This window comes from Saxophila tyrrhenica, assembly GCF_035928015.1.
Source record: "Saxophila tyrrhenica strain CCFEE 5935 chromosome Unknown scaffold_15, whole genome shotgun sequence".
NCBI classification, from domain to species: Eukaryota; Fungi; Ascomycota; class Dothideomycetes; order Mycosphaerellales; family Extremaceae; genus Saxophila; species Saxophila tyrrhenica.
The window spans coordinates 110,419-128,619 of NW_027041747.1; the positions used below are offsets into that span (position 1 = coordinate 110,419).

The 18,201-nt window shown below is 55.9% G+C and overlaps 8 protein-coding genes across 8 annotated transcripts; 6 read left to right on the forward strand and 2 right to left on the reverse strand.

The window, feature by feature from the left end:
• Window positions 1–216: 216 nt before the first annotated feature.
• On the reverse strand, window positions 217–2,172 carry LTR77_008662 (uncharacterized protein; the record flags this gene model as incomplete). Its single annotated transcript, XM_064805892.1, has 2 exons — window positions 217–1,985; window positions 2,046–2,172. 2 exons carry the CDS (start codon window positions 2,170–2,172, stop codon window positions 217–219), a joined length of 1,896 nt encoding a protein of 631 aa, XP_064655751.1.
• A 499-nt stretch (window positions 2,173–2,671) lies between these two features.
• RPS19A (Protein component of the small (40S) ribosomal subunit) lies at window positions 2,672–3,332 on the forward strand (the record flags this gene model as incomplete). Its single annotated transcript, XM_064805893.1, has 3 exons — window positions 2,672–2,765; window positions 2,916–2,976; window positions 3,032–3,332. The coding sequence occupies 3 exons, from the start codon at window positions 2,672–2,674 to the stop codon at window positions 3,330–3,332; spliced, it is 456 nt and encodes a 151-aa protein (XP_064655752.1).
• A 490-nt stretch (window positions 3,333–3,822) lies between these two features.
• Window positions 3,823–9,303, reverse strand: IQG1 (iqgap- protein; the record flags this gene model as incomplete). Its single annotated transcript, XM_064805894.1, has 2 exons — window positions 3,823–8,255; window positions 8,307–9,303. The coding sequence occupies 2 exons, from the start codon at window positions 9,301–9,303 to the stop codon at window positions 3,823–3,825; spliced, it is 5,430 nt and encodes a 1,809-aa protein (XP_064655753.1).
• A 972-nt stretch (window positions 9,304–10,275) lies between these two features.
• On the forward strand, window positions 10,276–10,756 carry LTR77_008665 (uncharacterized protein; the record flags this gene model as incomplete). Its single annotated transcript, XM_064805895.1, has 2 exons — window positions 10,276–10,653; window positions 10,703–10,756. 2 exons carry the CDS (start codon window positions 10,276–10,278, stop codon window positions 10,754–10,756), a joined length of 432 nt encoding a protein of 143 aa, XP_064655754.1.
• A 394-nt stretch (window positions 10,757–11,150) lies between these two features.
• On the forward strand, window positions 11,151–11,660 carry LTR77_008666 (uncharacterized protein; the record flags this gene model as incomplete). The annotated part of the gene is made up of 2 exons (XM_064805896.1): window positions 11,151–11,552; window positions 11,601–11,660. The coding sequence occupies 2 exons, from the start codon at window positions 11,151–11,153 to the stop codon at window positions 11,658–11,660; spliced, it is 462 nt and encodes a 153-aa protein (XP_064655755.1).
• Window positions 11,661–12,095: 435 nt separating this feature from the next.
• Window positions 12,096–13,365, forward strand: LTR77_008667 (uncharacterized protein; the record flags this gene model as incomplete). The annotated part of the gene is made up of 3 exons (XM_064805897.1): window positions 12,096–12,503; window positions 12,553–12,685; window positions 13,166–13,365. The coding sequence occupies 3 exons, from the start codon at window positions 12,096–12,098 to the stop codon at window positions 13,363–13,365; spliced, it is 741 nt and encodes a 246-aa protein (XP_064655756.1).
• A 1,474-nt stretch (window positions 13,366–14,839) lies between these two features.
• On the forward strand, window positions 14,840–15,280 carry LTR77_008668 (uncharacterized protein; the record flags this gene model as incomplete). The annotated part of the gene is made up of 1 exon (XM_064805898.1): window positions 14,840–15,280. The coding sequence occupies one exon, from the start codon at window positions 14,840–14,842 to the stop codon at window positions 15,278–15,280; it is 441 nt and encodes a 146-aa protein (XP_064655757.1).
• Window positions 15,281–15,983: 703 nt separating this feature from the next.
• Window positions 15,984–17,926, forward strand: IMD1 (inosine-5'-monophosphate dehydrogenase; the record flags this gene model as incomplete). The annotated part of the gene is made up of 2 exons (XM_064805899.1): window positions 15,984–16,563; window positions 16,764–17,926. The coding sequence occupies 2 exons, from the start codon at window positions 15,984–15,986 to the stop codon at window positions 17,924–17,926; spliced, it is 1,743 nt and encodes a 580-aa protein (XP_064655758.1).
• Window positions 17,927–18,201: the final 275 nt, after the last annotated feature.

Sequence of the window (18,201 nt, forward strand, 5' to 3'; positions counted from 1 at the left end):
CACTCGTCTCTGTTCAACGTGTCACGAACGCAGTCAGACGTCACAGTCGCAATGAGCAAACAGCCTGAGCCTTCCATTTCGACGGCTTCTACTTCCTCGAGCACACCGAGCAAGCGGATCTTCGCAGCAAGTCCCTCGACCGGATGGCACAGGTTGCAATTCGAAAGCTGAATGGGTATACGCTGCTACAAAACAAGCACACAAATATGCGTACCATCAATCCCCAACAACCGTCCCTCTCCGCTCCATCTTCACCGCGTACCGGACGTATAACTCGTTGACAAAGTGATCGTGTTTGATGCCCGGCGGTCTCTTTTCGCTGAACTCCCGTATAGCATCCACCAGTCGGTATCCCTCTCGCTCGACGAGGTAGCAGACGATGAAGAAGCCAGTCCGGTTGAAGCCGTAGTGACAATGCACTCCGATGGTCGGGTGCTTGCCAGCTATACCCTCATCCTGCTTCTTCAACCTCCCCTCCCCCCTCAACTCATCCACCAGCTTAACAAACCGATCCACCTCCTCCGCCTTCGGCTTCTCTTTACTCACAGTCGGCAACTTCCGGTACCCCACGCCCCTCTCCTCCAACCCCTCCGGATGATACACCGGCGCCTCATGACTTATATCCACCACCACGCTCACCCCATCCTGCCTCCTCCCGACTCCATAGACCTCCACAAATCCCTCCGGACTATGCTCATCATCCACTTCCCGCATCGTCTTCATCGCCCTGAACAACCCGCCGATCGGCTCACTGCATGCTTCGACCGCCTGCCATTTCTTGAGGTTCTTGACGTCCCATTTCCCGCTCGTGGTCAAGTGTTGCAGCTGCCAGCTGGCTCCTAACCGCTCGTCGACGTGCATGGAGAGGAAGTTCTCGATCATGCCGGAGAGTATGCGGACGGTGTCGGTGCTGTACATGAGGCCGTGGGAGGCGGGGGCGGGGAAGATGGTGGTTTTGAGGGCGAAGGCGTGACGGGTGGTGGTGTGGGAGTCTTTGATGGCGACGCCGGAGTCCATCCGAGGAGGGTCAGTTTGGGGGTTGGTGGGGTTGGCGGTGCGTTTGGCGGTGGTGGTGTCGCCTGTTGTTGCGGGTACGGTGTCTTTGGAATACCCGTCAGGGGTTTGGCTCTTGTTGTTTAGGTGAAGTGATTCGGTGAGCCATCCTTTGATCTTCTCGACTTCCTGGGCTGGTGTGACGTGGTCGGACTCGCCGCCAACCAAGAACAGCGGTATCTTGATGCCGGCCCAGACGGCTTTCCCAGGCATACCTTCTGCTCCGATACCAGCGGCCATGATGCGCAGAAAGGGCGCACTCTCCGACTGCATGTTAAATCTCAGCTGCATTCTACGTGTCTCGTTATCGGCCTCCTCGCCCACGACTCTCGAGACACTACGGCTAGCAGTGCCTCCCCGGCGGTCGACCAGTCGAAGCAGATCGAAGATTGGAGACGGCAGCCACGACATTCTGCGCACCAATGCAACCTCGTCTGAGGTCAGAGAGTCTCCTCTCGGGCAAATGGCAATGCTGCCAACAACCTTTTCTCCTATTAGATGTGACAGCGGAGAAGTTGAAGACGCAAGCAAGGCATTGATCGAGCATCCCATGCTGTGTCCCACGAGGACAACCTTCTGGTCGATCTCAGCATCGCGGTAGTCTTTGATGATAGTCGCCACCAGTTCAGCGAGTGCGTGAGTTGTGTAGGCTTTCTCGTGACCAGGTGCGAATTTCGAACGTCCAAATCCTGGGAGGTCAATAGCGAGACAGGGCGCCTGGTTGATGAGGCTCGTGAGCAAAGGCACGAATTGTGCAGCACTTCCGCCCAGGCCGTGGGTGAAGACGAGAAGCGGAATGCTCTTCGGGAGCTTGTCGGCGTATAAGTGTGGTTTGTAGAAGACACGGATCCGAGGATACGTCCATCCAGAAGGTGTCGTGTATCTCCCGAATGTGGTGTGCTTCGCCAGGAGTGATGGATCAGATGCTTCCGCTGATGCAGCGTTAGTCTTGTAGACATAGAGTCCGTGCCGATGTATTGATGTGGACATACCGGACTTGAGTCTGCGCCTTGACTGAAACTTCTCTACAGCCCGCCATCCGCCTACGAGCGCAAGACCAACGACCACAGACAGCACAGTCCAACGGACGGCTGCTGATGCTGGTAGCTGGCCCGACATGGCGAATTCAGGTGCTATCGGGAGTTCTGCTCTCCTGATAGCATCTTCTACGCAAGCAAGATCTTCAGGGCGCTGCCAATGTATCAGGTGGCACGAAGAGCGTTCCTCATGAGGTTCAGGGCAGGCTGTCTCGAGAGTGTTGCTACAATCGTCAGTGGTCGACCATTAGCGAAGCAGTAGAGTGGGTCAGCATGCAGCAGTGAAGTCTGAGATGTTGTGAAGACGACGAAAGTCGTAGTTGAAGCAAGACAACGTAATGTAGCGACTTCTGCATATCTATTTGATTGACTGCAGGTGCTGCCCAAACGTCGAGCACGTGCCTTCCAATATGGAAGGACGAAGTCGAGCCAATGCCTTCGGTTAAACGTTCCGCCGGCTCCCGGCGCATCTCACACACACCAGATTTCAAGAACCTCAGAAAAGATCGACCTCATCGCATCCGCCAGCACACCACACCATCCACCTCTACCACCACCCCTTTACGACAACCACCGCCACGATGCCCGGTGTCTCCGTTCGCGACGTCCAAGCGGACAAATTCATTGACGCCTACGCCGCCTTCCTCAAGCGTCAAGGCCGTCTCCCAATCCCAGGTCCGTGAACACCACCACCACACCTCGTCCCAGAAAGAGAAGGAAGCATATGCCGAGGTCATGAGGCCATGGCAAGAACAGAGATACCTGAATCCCGTGTGGGACGGGGGGCATCGATGTCGACAGTAAAGTGTTGACATGTGTCTACAGGTTGGAGCGATACCGTCAAGACGAGCCATGCCAAGGAGCTGCCGCCGCAGTCGATTGACTGGTATGCATATCCCCCCCAACATCCGACTGAGAAAGCGCTAATAATGGTGCGTCAGGTTCTACGTCCGCGCCGCCGCCATCGCCCGCCACGTCTACATGCGCAAGACCGTCGGCGTCGGCCGTCTGAGGAAAGTCCACGGCGGCACCAAGAACCGGGGCTTCCGCCCCTCACACCACGTCGACGCCTCCGGGTCCGTGGACAGGAAAGTCATGCAGGCGCTCGAGAAGATCGGTGTGCTGGAGCAGGACGAGGACAAGGGAGGCCGTCGCATCACGCAGGCCGGACAGCGAGATCTGGACCGGATTGCGCAGACGACGATTGAGGCGGAGGATGAGGAGGATGAGGATGACGAGTAGATGTGAATCAATAGCATCAGACATGGCGTCCCGGATGTGCTCTTAGCGAAGGTGGAGATCCATGAGCTGTAGTCGTGTTCATCAACCAGATTCATCAACTCCAAGCCTCAAGCTCAGCTCTGTCCACATTTCTGCCCATCTTCACCCTTCACGATTCTGCCTGTCGGATTGCTCTGCCCATCTACTGCTCCATCACAGCTTCATAACATCGACCGCTGGCTCCTCGTAAGAGCCCAAACACTACAGATTAAGCAATTCATTTCCACAACCCAGCACCGCAAACCATGGGCAAGGAGGTGGAATAGAGAGGAGGGTTAGATCAGTAGGGGAGAGGTTTTACAAGCACGCATAATAAACCATCGCATTCATCTAATCAAATCACTCATGCATCCAAGCAGTCAGTCGGTCAAACGGGGTATGTATACTATCCACACTCCCCTTCCCCCTCCCCCTTCAACACCACCCACCCACCCCAAGTACTCCACTCCACCTACTCATCCCGATAAAATTTCTTAAAAACCAAATGCAGCAGCAAATTCACCGCCAACCGCGCCCCTTCCCCCTGTCCCCCACCATTCGTCCCCTCAAACACACCAATACTCTGCTTATTCTCATACTGCGCCTGCAGTAGTTCATCCAGCAGCAAATTCGCGCTCGCGCCGGGGAGCATCATGCTCCCGCTACTCGCTTCCAGATGGAAAACCCCGACTTCGTCGGAACTGATGACGACGTTCAGTTGGCCCCAGTGCTCCGGGGCGTAGCCGGGCCAGCTCATCAGGACGCCCTTTTCCGCGAGCTGGCGGGCAGAGTACTTGTAGCTCCCGAATTTCGGCTGGCGACCCGCGCGCTCGAGTTCGCGCTCGTGAGACCATTGTTTCGTGAACGGGAGGGTCAATTTATTCTTCCCGCTCTTCTTGCTCGCGAGCGTGTGCAGACACTGCTCTATGTAATCGTTGTAGCTCTTCAGCTGGTCCTCCAAGAACGCCGCTTTATCGTCCAGCTGCGTCAGCGTCGCGCGGGTGCTCTCCACTTCGTGCTGGCGTTCGAGGCGACGGCGGTGTTTCTGCCGGATGTCCGAGGCGAGTGCGTTGAGCAGGTCTTGGTAGTTGTTGTGTCTGCTCACCCTGAATTGCGGAGCGATGGAGGGGGCTTCGAGGGCGAGGATGTTTTCGAGACAGGAGGATTTTAGCTCGGCGTAGGTGAGGGATTGGAGGTCGAGGAGGTCGCGGCGGTCTTCGGAGAAGGTGGAGGGGGCTTCGGAGTAGATGCTTTGGGTTCTTGCACCACGCAGAGAGGCCCGTGGGTCGAAGACGGAGGAGTTGCGTTTGGGACCGGCGCCGGGGCGGCGCTCTTTGCGCTCTTTCTCGGCGACCTCTTCTTGCACGAGGTGGATCCAGCGGTCGGCGTCTTCGTGGCTGATGGGGCGGAGGAGGATTTCCATGAGGTTGGATCCTGACTGGACCTTGATGATGTAAAGCACCAAGCGCTTGGTGGCGGTGAAGAGGGCGCGCGCTTCGGCGTTGGGGTCCTCTTGGACGGTGAAGCGGGACTTGAGCGTGAGGGTGATCTCGCCGCCGTGTGAGGCGCTGCTGAGGTCGCTTTCGTTGCTCTTGGCCGTTCCCAGGTCAGACAACAACTCCTTGATCGGGTCGTCCCTTGTCGGCGCCGCGGCAGCCACGTTGTCAGACAACATCGAGTGCAGCGTGAAGATATCTGAAAGCTTGATATACAGCGTCGGCTTCGTCCGGGAGTACAGATCACTGAACTGATCGGCATCATAGTGCTCTTCCGCCGGCGGGATATCAAATAAATGGTGCAGGCACTCCTGCCATCGATCCAGCGACTCCGAGACCCAGTTGTTCAGCGGCTGGAGGTACAAGTTCTCTGCACCAAACAGCCTGCCCGAAACCATCTGCCCGAGTACTGTGACGACCTGCGAGAGATTTCGCTTGTGCACCGGACTCAGACCACGGTCAATGACTCCCCACATCTCCGGCTCGCGCAACGCGGGTAGGAGGTACGACTTCCACAGCCACAACCCCACCAGCATAGCCAAATGCGCCGGGTCCTCATGCGGGAACTGCTCGCAGAGCGCACGGTGTTGCTCAACGGCGACAAAGCGAATCCCATACGGCATCCGATGCAGCGTCTCCTCCAGCGAAAGGAAGAAGCCATCGCCCAGATCTCGCAGCGCAGACAGGTGTTCGATGTAACTCTGCCTCACATCTGGCTCCTTGATCACGACCTCCCGTGGCATCTCCCTCGGTCTCGAAGAAGCGCGTCCGGTCGACAACTCCTCGTTATTCAAAATCGCGCGATAGATCTGCAGCGGATCGCTCTCGAGATCCAAATGCTGTTTCCCACAAATACCCTCCCGGACCATATTCCCGAGCAAGCTCTTAAGGTATGCTCGGTCCTTTGGTCCACGGACGTAGCTCAGCAGGAGTCGTTGGGTGAAAGCGCCATTCTGGAGTCGCTGGTAGTCTTCCAGGTTCTGCGCTTGCGCGATGGTCTGTCGGGAGCTGGTGGCGAGGAGTTTGATCAAGAAGTACTCTTCCCGCTGCTTCTGCGCATAGCCGAACATGGTCAGAGCGAGGCGTTCGAGGTTCTTGCCGTCCTTCTCCGTCAGACCTCGACCAGACACCTGCTGGAAGAGGCGAGCGAGGTATTGTGGTTGAGTTTGTAGCATGAAGAAGAGCTCCTCGTAGCCGGTAAGCTTCTTGCGGGAGCTCTTGTTCAGCGCCTTAAGATCCAAGCCGCCATTATGCTGGGAAGACAATGTGCTGCCGTTCCTCAGCAGTTGTGAAGCCGAGCCACCGAAGTGCTTCTGGTGCTTCACCACTTCGTCAAGCGTGATCTTGTTCTTGACCAGCAGCGCGATCTTCACGTCCAGACCTTCGACGTAGCCTTCCACAAGCTCGTTACGTCGGACACTCTCGACAACCTGTCGGCGCAACCGCTCAGCCTCCAGCTCGCCTTCAAACTCCAGCGTCGAATCCGTAAGCAAATGCAGATGCTTCCGCACAACAGGCAGCGGCGGGTTCTTTCCATTCACCAAACTCTTGTAGCTCTCGCCCTGCTGCTTTGCGCGCACGAAAGACTGTAGCTTAATGACCTTCTGCATGTTCTCGCGGTAGTGCTTGCGCTTCTCTTCGAAGTTGCGTCGGACGGTGAAAGCGCGACAAGCGGCTTGTAAGTGCGTGATACCCTCTTCGTGGTCCTCGAGCTCGGAGAGGAGGCGGCCGATGTTGCTTCGTAGGAGCATGGCGCGGGCGAAGGCTTGGAGTTGCGAGACGGAGTTGTCCTCCTTTTCCATGGCGACGAGTTGGTCGAAGATTCGTTGGCGCTCGACGTAGGCTCTGGCGAGGGACTGGAGGGCTGTGATGTTCTCTTCCTGCTCCTCGAGTGAGGCGAGGCGGGTTCCTATGCTTCGTCTTTGCAGCATGGCGCGGGCGAGCGATTGGAGTTCGAGGACCTTTCCGTGCTGATCTTGAAGTCGCTGCCGGATCTCAGCGTTCTGTCTTCGTACTTCCTGTCCCTTCGCGGCAGCTTGCAGCTTCGCGATGCTCGTCTCTCGACCATGCAGCGCGCCCTTGGTCCTGGCGTTGTGCAGTCGTGCAAGCAGACCTCTGGCAGCACTTTGCACATCCGTAACCGCTTGATGTTGCACTTCAAACTTCCCGTGCTGAGCCTTCCGCTCTCGCCGCTGAACCAGAGCCCGTGCCGCAGCTTGCAATTGCACGACCTGCGCCGCCGCCCTCTTGACGTCCGCCTTTTGCGCTTTCATACTCCTCCTTACGAGCATGCCTCGTATCGCAGCCTGCAGCGCCTCAACATTGTCGCCAGCCTCTCGTGTCTCATGCCACAGATCACCCGCCCTCCATCTCCCCAGCGCGCCTCGCAACGCCGCCTGCAGCTCCCTTACCCCATGCTGATGCTGCCTCAACTCCGTCTTAATCTGCCTCGTCTCAGCCCGCTCCTGTCGTCCACGCCACAAGCTCTGCACTTTCGCGACCTTGGCTTCGTTCTTCCTCCACGAGCGCTCCTTTCTGTGCAGTCGTATTCTCACCAGGAAAGCCTTCGCAGCAGCTTGGAATTGGCGGGTCGAATGGTCCATACCGAATCGGAAAGCGAAGATCTCGCGAGCGAAACCTCCTCGTGCCAGCGCTTGGAAGGAGGCGATGCTGTATTCGGCGTCCCAGAGGTCTTGCATCATGTTGCCTAGTCGCATGCGGACCATAGCGCTGCGTATTTGAGCTTGAAGGTCGACGATCATGTGTTCGTGCTCCATCAGAAGCTCTTCAGGGGTGGGTTCCGGCTCAGGCTCAGGTTCGGGCTCGGGCTCGACCTCCATTGCCTCTCTCATGCCGCCAAAGTTGGGCATCTGGATACCACTCCTATCGATACCCTTCTGCGTGGCCTCCAGCTCGTGCTCCTCGAAGTGCAGTTGACCGACCAGGTTGCCGATCCGGAACTCGACCACACCCTTTCTGTACAGCAGCCATGACAGCGCGTGAATGCAGTAGATGACCTTCGGGACATTCTTCTTCTCGTACAAGTCGACGAGTTCAAAGCGAAAGAGCTCCGGCAGTTCGATTTGTGCCAGGAAGCGGAAGAAGAGAGCGATGTTGTCGGAGTGTCTGAATTGTAGCCGTTGCGAGCGGAAGATCTTCTGAGAGCCAAGAGCGCACTGCTGGTCGTATGGAAGCTTCGGTCCAAGACGGACGACCACTTCCGCCAGTGTGACACCATCTCGTAAGGCCTCCTCGAGTTGTACAATAGGGGGTAGCTCAACAGGATCCAGGACATCCTCCATCCAAGCTCGAGCTTCACCGATGTGACATAGGTACTCATAGGCTTGAAGATGCTTCCTCTGCGTGTCCATCCACCGCGTGCTAGCGTATTGGCTTGCAAAGCTAGATCCTGATTTTGTATTTGATCGTACTGAGCCAGACCGTTGAAGTTTTCTTCTACCTGCAAGTCCCACCACTTGCTCCTCTTTCGAGTGGACGCTGTAATCTTCTTCTCCGCCCTCTGAGGCCATCTTGCTCAGATGCTGAAACTGCGGTGTAGTTGATTTCTGCAGCTTCGCCAGATCTTCGCCATCCAGATGAGGCGCCGCTGTAATATCCGTAGAGCCAAACCGCGCATGACCATGTGGTCTCGATGGTCTCGTACTGGCCCGCATCGAATCTGATCTTGAAAGCGTAGCCAAGCTGTTTCTGCTCATCGAAGTCGGCGATGGCGCCGTAGGCGTGTGCTCTGGCGAATGCGCGACGAAAGAGTCCACGCTCTGTCCTCTTCGATGCTGTCCAGGCGACTTCTTCGGTGTTGTAAGAAAACCGTCGTCTTCGCTCGTACCACGATACCTCATGTAGTCATTATTCTCTTTCCTGCTCGGCGAAGGTGGCGGAGGCATATCCATTGATGGAGGAGACATGACAGGCGGCGGATCAGCAGGCGCCGCATCTGTCACGATATTCCTAGCGACCGGTCTCAGCGCAGCGCGACTCTCGTTCCGTCCAATGCCCGAACGCCAATCCTCGTCCTTGACTTTCTTCGGGCTGACGTCCATCGTCTGCGATCTCCTGTGCCAACTAGGCGTAGAAGACTGCTGAGTCTGCTCCACTTCCTGCTCCCGCTGCTCCCACTTCGCAAAAGCCGCGTTCTTCTTGACAGGCGACTCGGACCGGTCGCGCTTAGCACCTGCCGTGGCTCGCGGGGTGTTGGAAGGCCGGCTCACGAAGGGGTCGCTGGCAGAGTCATAGCCGCTGTAGCTTGCATTACTATACGCAGAGCTCGCATTACTGCTGACGGTGCCTTGCCGACTCGGGAGTGAGGAGTGGTCGGTCTCGCTGTTGTTGGAGCGCGTGGACACGGTATGCCGGAGAGGGGAGGACTTGGTCGGGCTGTGGTCTCGGAGCCGGTTATGCGGCGGCGAGGGCGAGGTGAAGGTCGGGTGTGAAGGCATCGTGGCAGCAGTTGCTCGCTATGCCTTTGGAGGCCGTGGTGGTGCTGTGTCCAGCAGGCGCGTCTTCGTCTGAGATTTGATGACTGCGGTTGCTAGGAAGGCGCAAGTCGCACGTGAATCACTATCGTCATTGCCGGTCTCGCGGTATGTTCAGAGTCAAATACATTCCCACGCATCCAATGCAATCCGCTTGACACACAAAGGAAAAGACGGAGCAATTGGAGTGGGTTGTTGGGAGTCGGCCTCGTCACACAGCAGAGGTGGAGTCGGCTTCTGTTGTCAATAAACACGCCTGTTAAGCTCTGCTAGCGGCTACTCTTTCGAGCGCGTCGCTCGCTCGACCTGCCTCGATTTCAACTTTCTCCATCAGCGTGGCTATTGGTCGATCTAGAGCGGGCGCTAGCTGATGTCCCGTTACACATCGAAAACTGAGACATCGTGTCTGGCCTCCGTCAAGATGTACAGTGCTTCATTGCGGACATACCTCGACTTCACTATATACGACCGCCGGAGACGTCAGTCTATGGCTGTGGCCTTGACGGCCGCATCTTCCTCTAGACACTCATATCATTTGCAGTGCTTCACATGATCTTGCTGGTCACCATTCAACGACGGGAGGGGATATAGGACCTCCTAGGAGACGAACGTGGTGAGCCCATACACCATGAAGAACCTCTACAGTCGCCCATTGATCACTTGCACCCCAGGGGAAGTATGTGACTCTCATGCAATCACAAGGTAAGCAGTTATTGGTCACCAGCCTCGCCGTCTAATGACACATTCGCTTCGTCCTCTTGCCTCTCCGTCATGCTCCTGCAATAAGCTTGCTTCGATTGACTGCAGTGAAAGCATACGTGCATGACAGCGTTCCGACAACCTCTTCATACAAAAGCCTGCTCAATCGTGCTAAACTTCTTCCAAGCTTCACCAAACCCACGACACGAGTTCACTCAAACTCAAACCACAACAATCATGTCGATCAAAGTCACCACTAACATAACGACCACCTTCAGCGACATACCGTGCACCGTTGAAGTGTCTCTTGGCCCCATGCAAGCCGCTCTCCAGCAAAAGATGGACGAGGCCGTGCAGAGGGCGGTCGCAGAGCCAAAAAAGTCAAAGATCGTCTTCCCCGACTGCGATGGCATCGACCTTGTGCTCTGTGACACCTGGCACGGCGAAAAAGTCAAGGTCTTCGCTCCGTGTGCCTGTGAGCTCAGAGAGGTGGTGATGCAGTATAGTAACGTCATCCTGGCAAAGGACGTCTCGCGCACCCAGCTCCTGCCTGACCGCTTCGTCGCAAGAAGGAAAGGGCTGGACGTTGATATATACAAAACGATCACGCAACTGGTGAGGTTCATCAGGATCTGGGGCTATTGCACTACTAACGATGGGCTAGGGGTTTAGGAACGGTGATGTGCTGAAGGTCTACGACGCTACGAAGTCTGAGTAGTGAACGCCGTTCTAGACCGGGTTTGGGAGGAAGGCCATCTTGCGAGAGTCGTGGTCGGCGGCAGGTAATTGCACCTCTCTACTGCAGTGGTGTTATCAAAGGATGAGCTACAACCCAACACCCACTTTACTTGCTCTCATGCTGGTTGGCGATGCAGCGATTTTGACAGACGAAGTAAGTAGCTGCAATGAACCTTTATGTACACTAATCGTTCCTTCTTTATAGCCAAGGTCTTCGAGATCGATTTCACTCTGCCTTAGCCCCTCGTTTCATACGAAGGCATGTGACAGCGCCTTCGCCACTTTCTCCCGCAAATACTCCTCAGCCTCCCTAAATTTCCTCCAACTTGACTACACCCAAGCCACCGCTCCGCCAATCTCAAGCCACCGCAACCATGTCGAACAAAAACACTACTAACAGCTCCACCAGTGTCAGCGACATCCTACGCACCATAGACCACTCCCTCGCGGACACCAAAACCGCACTCCATCTCCTGATCGACGACCTGGTGCAGAAGGCGGTCGCCGAGACGGAGAAGCGGATCCGCGACCACTACCGCAAGTCGAAGATTTCGTTCCCGGACAGCAACGACGTCGAACTCGTGCTCCAGGATCACGTGAACGGGAAGCGGGTGAAGCTGTTTGCGCCCTGGGAGTGTGAGGTGGGGGAGGTTGTGAGGGCTTGTAGTGATGTTCTTTTGGATGAGAAGGTGCATGAAAAGTTTTCGTCGACTGATGGTGTTGTTGTGGAAGTGCGTGGGTGGCGGGTTGGGGTGGAGAGGAGGATTGAGGAGTTGGTGAGTTAGGTCGAGCGAAAGGCTATGGCGTGGCTGATCATATGATAGGGTGTTGAGAGCGGCGACGTGCTGGAGGTGTTCAAATCTGAGCAGGAGAAGGGACAGTGATGGTGTGGCCTTCGAGCCTGAGATGTATTATGACGCACGAGGCTATCTTGCGGATGTCCGCTCTGGCTGTGGGCGGTGTTGGCTCGATGAGTGCACTGCGTGGTTTGTTCGGATGAGCGACATGGGGAGAGAAAAGACCACGACAGGAACTTCACCGCACGGGTACATTCAGAACACGCTGTCACTTGCTCTGACACCCGTCGCTGATGGAAAGGAATGGGTTTGCAGAAGAATCAAGTAGCCGCAACAGAAGTTCGCTTAAGGCCTAACACTTTGGCGCTGGTGCTTCTCAGACACAGCCTTGCACACTTCTCACTCGTTTCGTATCCACGCATGTGACAGCGCACTGACCATGCCGTCCACCAAAACTTCCATAACTTCACAACCGTTCTGCAGATTCCACAAACCCGACAAGACCCAACAACTACCAGCAAGATGTCGATGAAAGTCACCACCACCATTCCGACAGAGCTAGGCTACAAGACATGCACTGTCGAAGTATCTCTCGGCGGCGCCGACCTCAACCATCGCCTCGAAGCGGCGATCCAGCAGAAGATCAGCGAGATCACGCAACAGGTGAATGCCGAGATGAACAAGTTCGTTGAGAAGCTCGTGGAGGATCGCAAGCCGGTCATCATCATGCACAGCCTCAACGGGTTTCACTTCGTCCTTCATGACAACGTCACCGGTCTGCACTTCGACACCGTCGTTGGTACTCAAGATGGTTGCACCGTGGAAGCAGTCCTGAAGAGCTTTTGCCAGCATCACGATTACCACGTCGAGGATCTAGTCGCCAAAGTCGCGGGGCAAAGAGTCGATCCCTCCCGACGTATGGCCGACTTGGTAAGTCCCACTGTCGTCGAAAGTTGGGCCTTTCCTAACCATTTCTTAGGCCTTGTCGAAAGCGGATCCCTGGGACGTTATGGTGTTGGATGTCTACAACAAGCGTTTCCTAGCAAAGTCCGGTATGAGCTACTTCCAAAGGAACCCGGGCGGGTACCGCGGTGGAGCCCATGAGGAAAAAGGTAAATATCAAAGTCACAGAGCTGCAAGGCAGACAAGTGGGTGGACGGTACGACTTTTACGACACCCTCCGATTTGGCTCAGCGGCAACTCTGTCAGCAACACTTGTCAAGAAAGGAGGGAGAGAGCCCGTGGTCCACGGCGAGTGTCGAATGGTAGTGTGACAGGGCGTACTCCCGTTAGCTTCAGGTCCATGATTCCAGACTTCTTCTAAACCGGCTCAGAGCTTCGCCACCCTCAAGAGTCACTCCCTCCTCTCCCATCTCTCAACCAGCACCTCCAATTCCCTCAGTCTCCCCGTCCCAAGCTCGTAAACAACCCCATGCACCGTCAACCCCCTCTCCCCACTCCACTGCGCAACATGCAGGCTCTATCTCAGCACCTCCACCCCATTCATGAAGTCCAGCTTCGAGATCATCCTCCACCTTGCGTCCCAATTCGACTTCTCCAGCTCAGTGGCATGTATTGACTGCGGCTGCCAGAGCGGCATGAGCAATGTGTCGATCTCGTCAACGCTTTCATTGCCGAGCGCGGCTCTGTAGCCTCCGCAGGCGGTGTGGCTGCAGATGGCAATGCGTTTTACTTTAAGCGCGTTGATGGCGCAATCGCTCACCGATGTGGCGCAGAGGTCAACGGCGGTGATCAAGCTCACGATGTTGCGGTGCGTGAAGCAGATTCCTAGTTTCGTATTGATGGTGGTCGTTTGGGGTTTCCAAGAGCCACAACAGTCTAGCCAGAGGTTGGGAGGAGTTTGCCAGGTCGGGCTTTGGAGAGGCGGTCGCCGTCGGTTCGAGCGAAGAAAGCGGCCCAGCGTGCGGTTGTGTTCGAGAAAGGGGATGGTTGCTGAAGTAGAATCGGCTTGAATGAATTGTCTAGTACAGAAAGCAGGATAGAGAGAAACTGGAAATCAAATAATTATCGCTCATACTTCACACTCACCCTATTGTCTTCTCTACTAGGGTTACATTGATCGAAGAGCTCGCTGAAGTACGTGGGACCTGGTCGATGGCGCCATTGCAGCGAGCGGGCAGCGATGTTGTGGGCTACTTTCGAGATTGCTGGGAGAAAGTCCAGAAGAGCAATGTGCTTGGCCGTTCAGTGTGGTCGGCTGCTTGTCTAGTACGTGTGTCTAACATATTCTAACGCCTGCGCTTGTACAAGGGCGAAGATACATAGTAGATGCAGGAGACGATGTTGCAGCGATGTGGTCGTACATGTATTTAAGGTTCACAGTAAGGTTGGAGTCTGTGCTTAACCTTGGCATTTCCGTTCAATGTCGACTCTCTGGACTTCATTGTTTGATGTCCGCTGGCTCGGAGCAGCATAGCAAACGAGCATCATGCGGTCACTATCGGACGCCTGCAGTGAATGGCAGCGGGGTTTGGGCATTTGGTGGCCCCTCATAACCCTGCGCTCGCCCGCCAGTGTGCGCAAAGTCCTTCGCCTCGTAGGTACATACCCAGTCGCCCCCGATCGAATCCCCTCAAACATACTCAGTCGCACACTCAATGGACTCCCCAAACCGCATCATAAAAGGATTTGCGGCCGCATATCATGTACGCCGAACTCTGGACCAGGTGACCCTGGCACTTGGACACCTCTCAGCAGATGACATTGCCGACGCCAACGACCACCGCTTCGGTGAGGCTCCTCCGGAGCGGCCGTCTGGCGCAACAACAGAGTGCCCTTCAGCCATGCCGGAAAGACCAGATCAATATCTGTATGAGCAGGCGCTCTTGCAGCGCCAAAAGCGCCGTAGAGGGATGTCCCACCACATGTTCCAGCTTTAAACGCAGCGGGAGATGAACCGATTGAAGTGCCAGCAAGATGCTGAAAATCGACCACCGACGCTGCGCTTCCACGGGGATCTTGATCTTCTGGCCAACGCGGAGAACAATGTAAGACAGTACTGGACCAAGGATGGGATATAGCTGGAGGAGTGGGGCCCAGCCTGGCCTTTGGATACCCGCCCTTTGGACATCGAGTGGGCTTCGAGGCAGAGCTACCCGCAACGAAGTCCTAGTCCTCATTGGCTCTGGGGACACGAGCGATTCGACGGCGCTCACGAGTGGCCACCGACATGATTGCAGCGATCTCACGACCCCCACTTCTCACTGTTCGGAAAAACCGAACCCTCCCGCCCGTATCACCAATTCATGAGCCAGGTATCCCGAGAGAAAACTTGGGTGTACCACGAGCGTGGTTGGAACGGGCCGCTTTTCGGGCGGTACAATATCGACGAAGAGGCCATCGAAGCTGTGAGAGATTCTTGGAAAGAGGATGGCATTTGGCAGCTCCAATGGGACCGCTTGCTCGGACTCGCATGGGCGCATGAGTTCCCTCATCCTGATCCCTTTGCCGACAGATCTGCTGCTCAAGCTCCTCTGACTTCTGCCACTCCAGAGAACATCGACAGAGAGTACGGTCGCGCGCTCGTGCGACAAGACACAGCACCGCAATCTCGCGAGACTCAGCCGCAGACCATGCCGGATACAGCAAGCTCGCGTCGTTCATCAACAGACATGCAGCAGAAGCCGGGACGCTCCTCGCGCCTCCAGCAGAAGGCCGCGAAGTCTCCGGAAGTCCAGCCGAAGTGACAGAGGTAAGCTGGACCATTAACTCGCGAACGGCGATGGGCTTCCGAAAGTGCGGGCGCTGCTACGTAGGTAAGCATTGGTATCTTGCATATCTATTAATATCAATCAAGTGTGTCACCGTGTCTACCATTGTCTTCTTTATCTCAACAGCAGAACAGTGTGCTGTGTCGTGACCTTCTGCCGCGGCATCTAACACCAGATCAAAGAGTACCCCCGAAGTCAGATCGGAGGAACATTGGCGGAAGGGGCAAAGTGCTAGACCGATTGGAGAGTGTCAATTCGTGAGGCCAGCTAAAAGCAGCTCGACACATCCGCAGGCCTGGAGTTGCTGCGTCGGAGAAGATGGTCCGGTAGGGACAACAAGTCTGAATAACATGTTGAAGCATCTGTCTATAGGAGTTTAGAGTGTAACAAACTATAAAGAAACAACTCTTCGCACCCTTCAGTGCAACTCGTGAAGTCGGACGTCATTGCCGTCGACACTTCAATATTCTAAAGCTGATTATCACATGTTTGACAGTTTAGGGGAGTAGGGTTGGACCCCTGCTTACCCCAGAAACCTTGGCGCGTTTAAGCTTTTCGTGCTCTCAAAAAGTCTTCTTCGAGACTCGATTTCTTCTTCCTCCCTCTCTTGGGGTAAGTCCGTGGTCTCAAGGCCAACAGTGATCTCAACTAACAGCAACACCAGAATACTGCATTAACGATGAGCAACTCTACACTCTCGAACGGCGTCCACGACGACATCGACGGCGTCAAGCTGAAGCAGTCCCAAGGCGCCGCCGCCAACAGCAGCATGCCCATGACCAACGGTACCTACGAAGAAGACAACGAGACCTACGAAGACTCCTCGAAAGCCCTCTCCCTTCTCAAGTCCTACACCCACCGCGATGGCATCGACATCGACCAGCTCATGGACAACACGCAGATCGGCGGTCTGACTTACAACGACTTCCTCCTACTTCCAGGCTACATCGGCTTCCCTGCCAGCACCGTCGACCTAACCTCGAAGCTCACCCGCAACATCACGCTCAAGACCCCCTTCACATCTTCACCTATGGACACGGTGACCGAGTCAAATATGGCGATTCATATGGCGCTGCTGGGAGGCGTGGGTGTGGTGCATCACAACTGCAGTATCGAGGAGCAGGCGGAGATGATTAGGAAGGTGAAAAGGTTTGAGAACGGATTCATCCTGGACCCGATCGTGATTTCACCCAGCACAACTGTGGCAGAGGCGAGGGCCTTGAAGGACCGGTGGGGTTTTGGAGGGTTCCCGGTTACTGGTAAGTGTGTGCGAAATTCTATATCTACGCCCTCTCTTCCCTGATGAACACACAAATCACATAACTTTCGTTCCACCGTCAGCTGCTGGTCAACGTACCGGCAGCAATGTGGAGATGTCTTCTCTGACCACTTCTTGATTATGATGCTCGAACATAGCTGCACGGTTGCTGGCGAGCTGGTGCTGACGGTATACTTCCAGAGAACGGCACACTCCGAAGCAAGCTCGTTGGTATAGTCACGCCCCGGGACACCCAATTCCACCACAACGCATCCTCGCCCGTTACAGAAGTCATGAGCACAGACCTGGTCACAGCCAGAGAAGGCATCAGCCTCAGCGAGGCAAACGACATCCTCAGTCGCTCGAAGAAGGGCAAGCTGCCGATCGTAGACGCGCAGGGCAACCTCGTCTCTATTCTCAGCCGAAGCGATCTGATGAAGAACCTCCACTTCCCTCTGGCATCCAAGGTTCCTGGTACCAAACAACTACTATCCGCAGCTGCCATCGGAACGAGAGAGGCCGACAAGGATCGTCTTAGAGCGCTTGTGGACGCTGGCCTGGACATCGTCATCCTCGACAGCAGTCAAGGCAACTCGATGTATCAGCTGGAAATGGTTCGCTGGATCAAGCAGACCTACCCTCAGATCCAAGTCGTCGGTGGCAACGTGGTGACTCGCGACCAGGCCGCTTCTCTCATTGCAGCAGGTGTGGATGGCCTTCGTATCGGTATGGGCGCCGGCTCCGCATGCATCACTCAAGAAGTTATGGCAGTCGGCCGACCGCAAGCCACCTCCGTCTACCGCGTCGCCGAGTTTGCAGCCAAATTCGGCGTCCCTTGCATCGCAGACGGCGGCATCCAGAACGTCGGCCACATCGTCAAAGCCCTCTCTCTCGGCGCAAGCACCATCATGATGGGTGGCCTCCTCGCCGCCACCACTGAGTCGCCCGGCGCATATGTCGTCGGCCCCGACGGCCAGCTCCGCAAGACCTACCGCGGCATGGGTTCCATCGACGCCATGGAGGACAAGAAAGCCGCCGGCTCCACCCTCAACACCGCCACCGCCAAAGCCGCAAACACCGCCCAGAACGCCGGTACCGCGCGCTACTTTTCCGAAGGCGACAAGCTGCTCGTCGCGCAAGGTGTGAGCGGCAGTGTGCTGGACCGGGGCAGTATTACGAAGTTCCTGCCGTACCTGATGGCCGGGATCCAGCACAGTCTGCAAGATATCGGAGTGCAGAGTCTGAAGGAGCTGCAGGCCGGTGTGAAGAGCGGGAAGGTGCGATTCGAGTTCCGGACGGCGAGCGCGCAGGCGGAGGGGAATGTGCACGGGATGGTTGGGGTGGAGAAGAAGTTGTTTTCTTAGGGCTCAAAGAAAAGGCGTTGATCTGATGAACTAATGTTTATGCGGTGGGCTTAGGATACTCACGAAAGCTCTTTTCCACAGTGTCGCCAAGAACGCCGGATCAGCGACACATGATCATCGGCGGCAGCGTCTGCTGCCGACTCAGGGCGCAGTAACATGGGCGACGAGCCGTAGAGCAGGCGCGCTGGAATGTTGAACCTTGAGATCGAATCGATGTCGTCGTCTGGCCTACCTTGTGTCCCGGCTGAGTCTTCTGTCTGCGGTCGACATGGTCA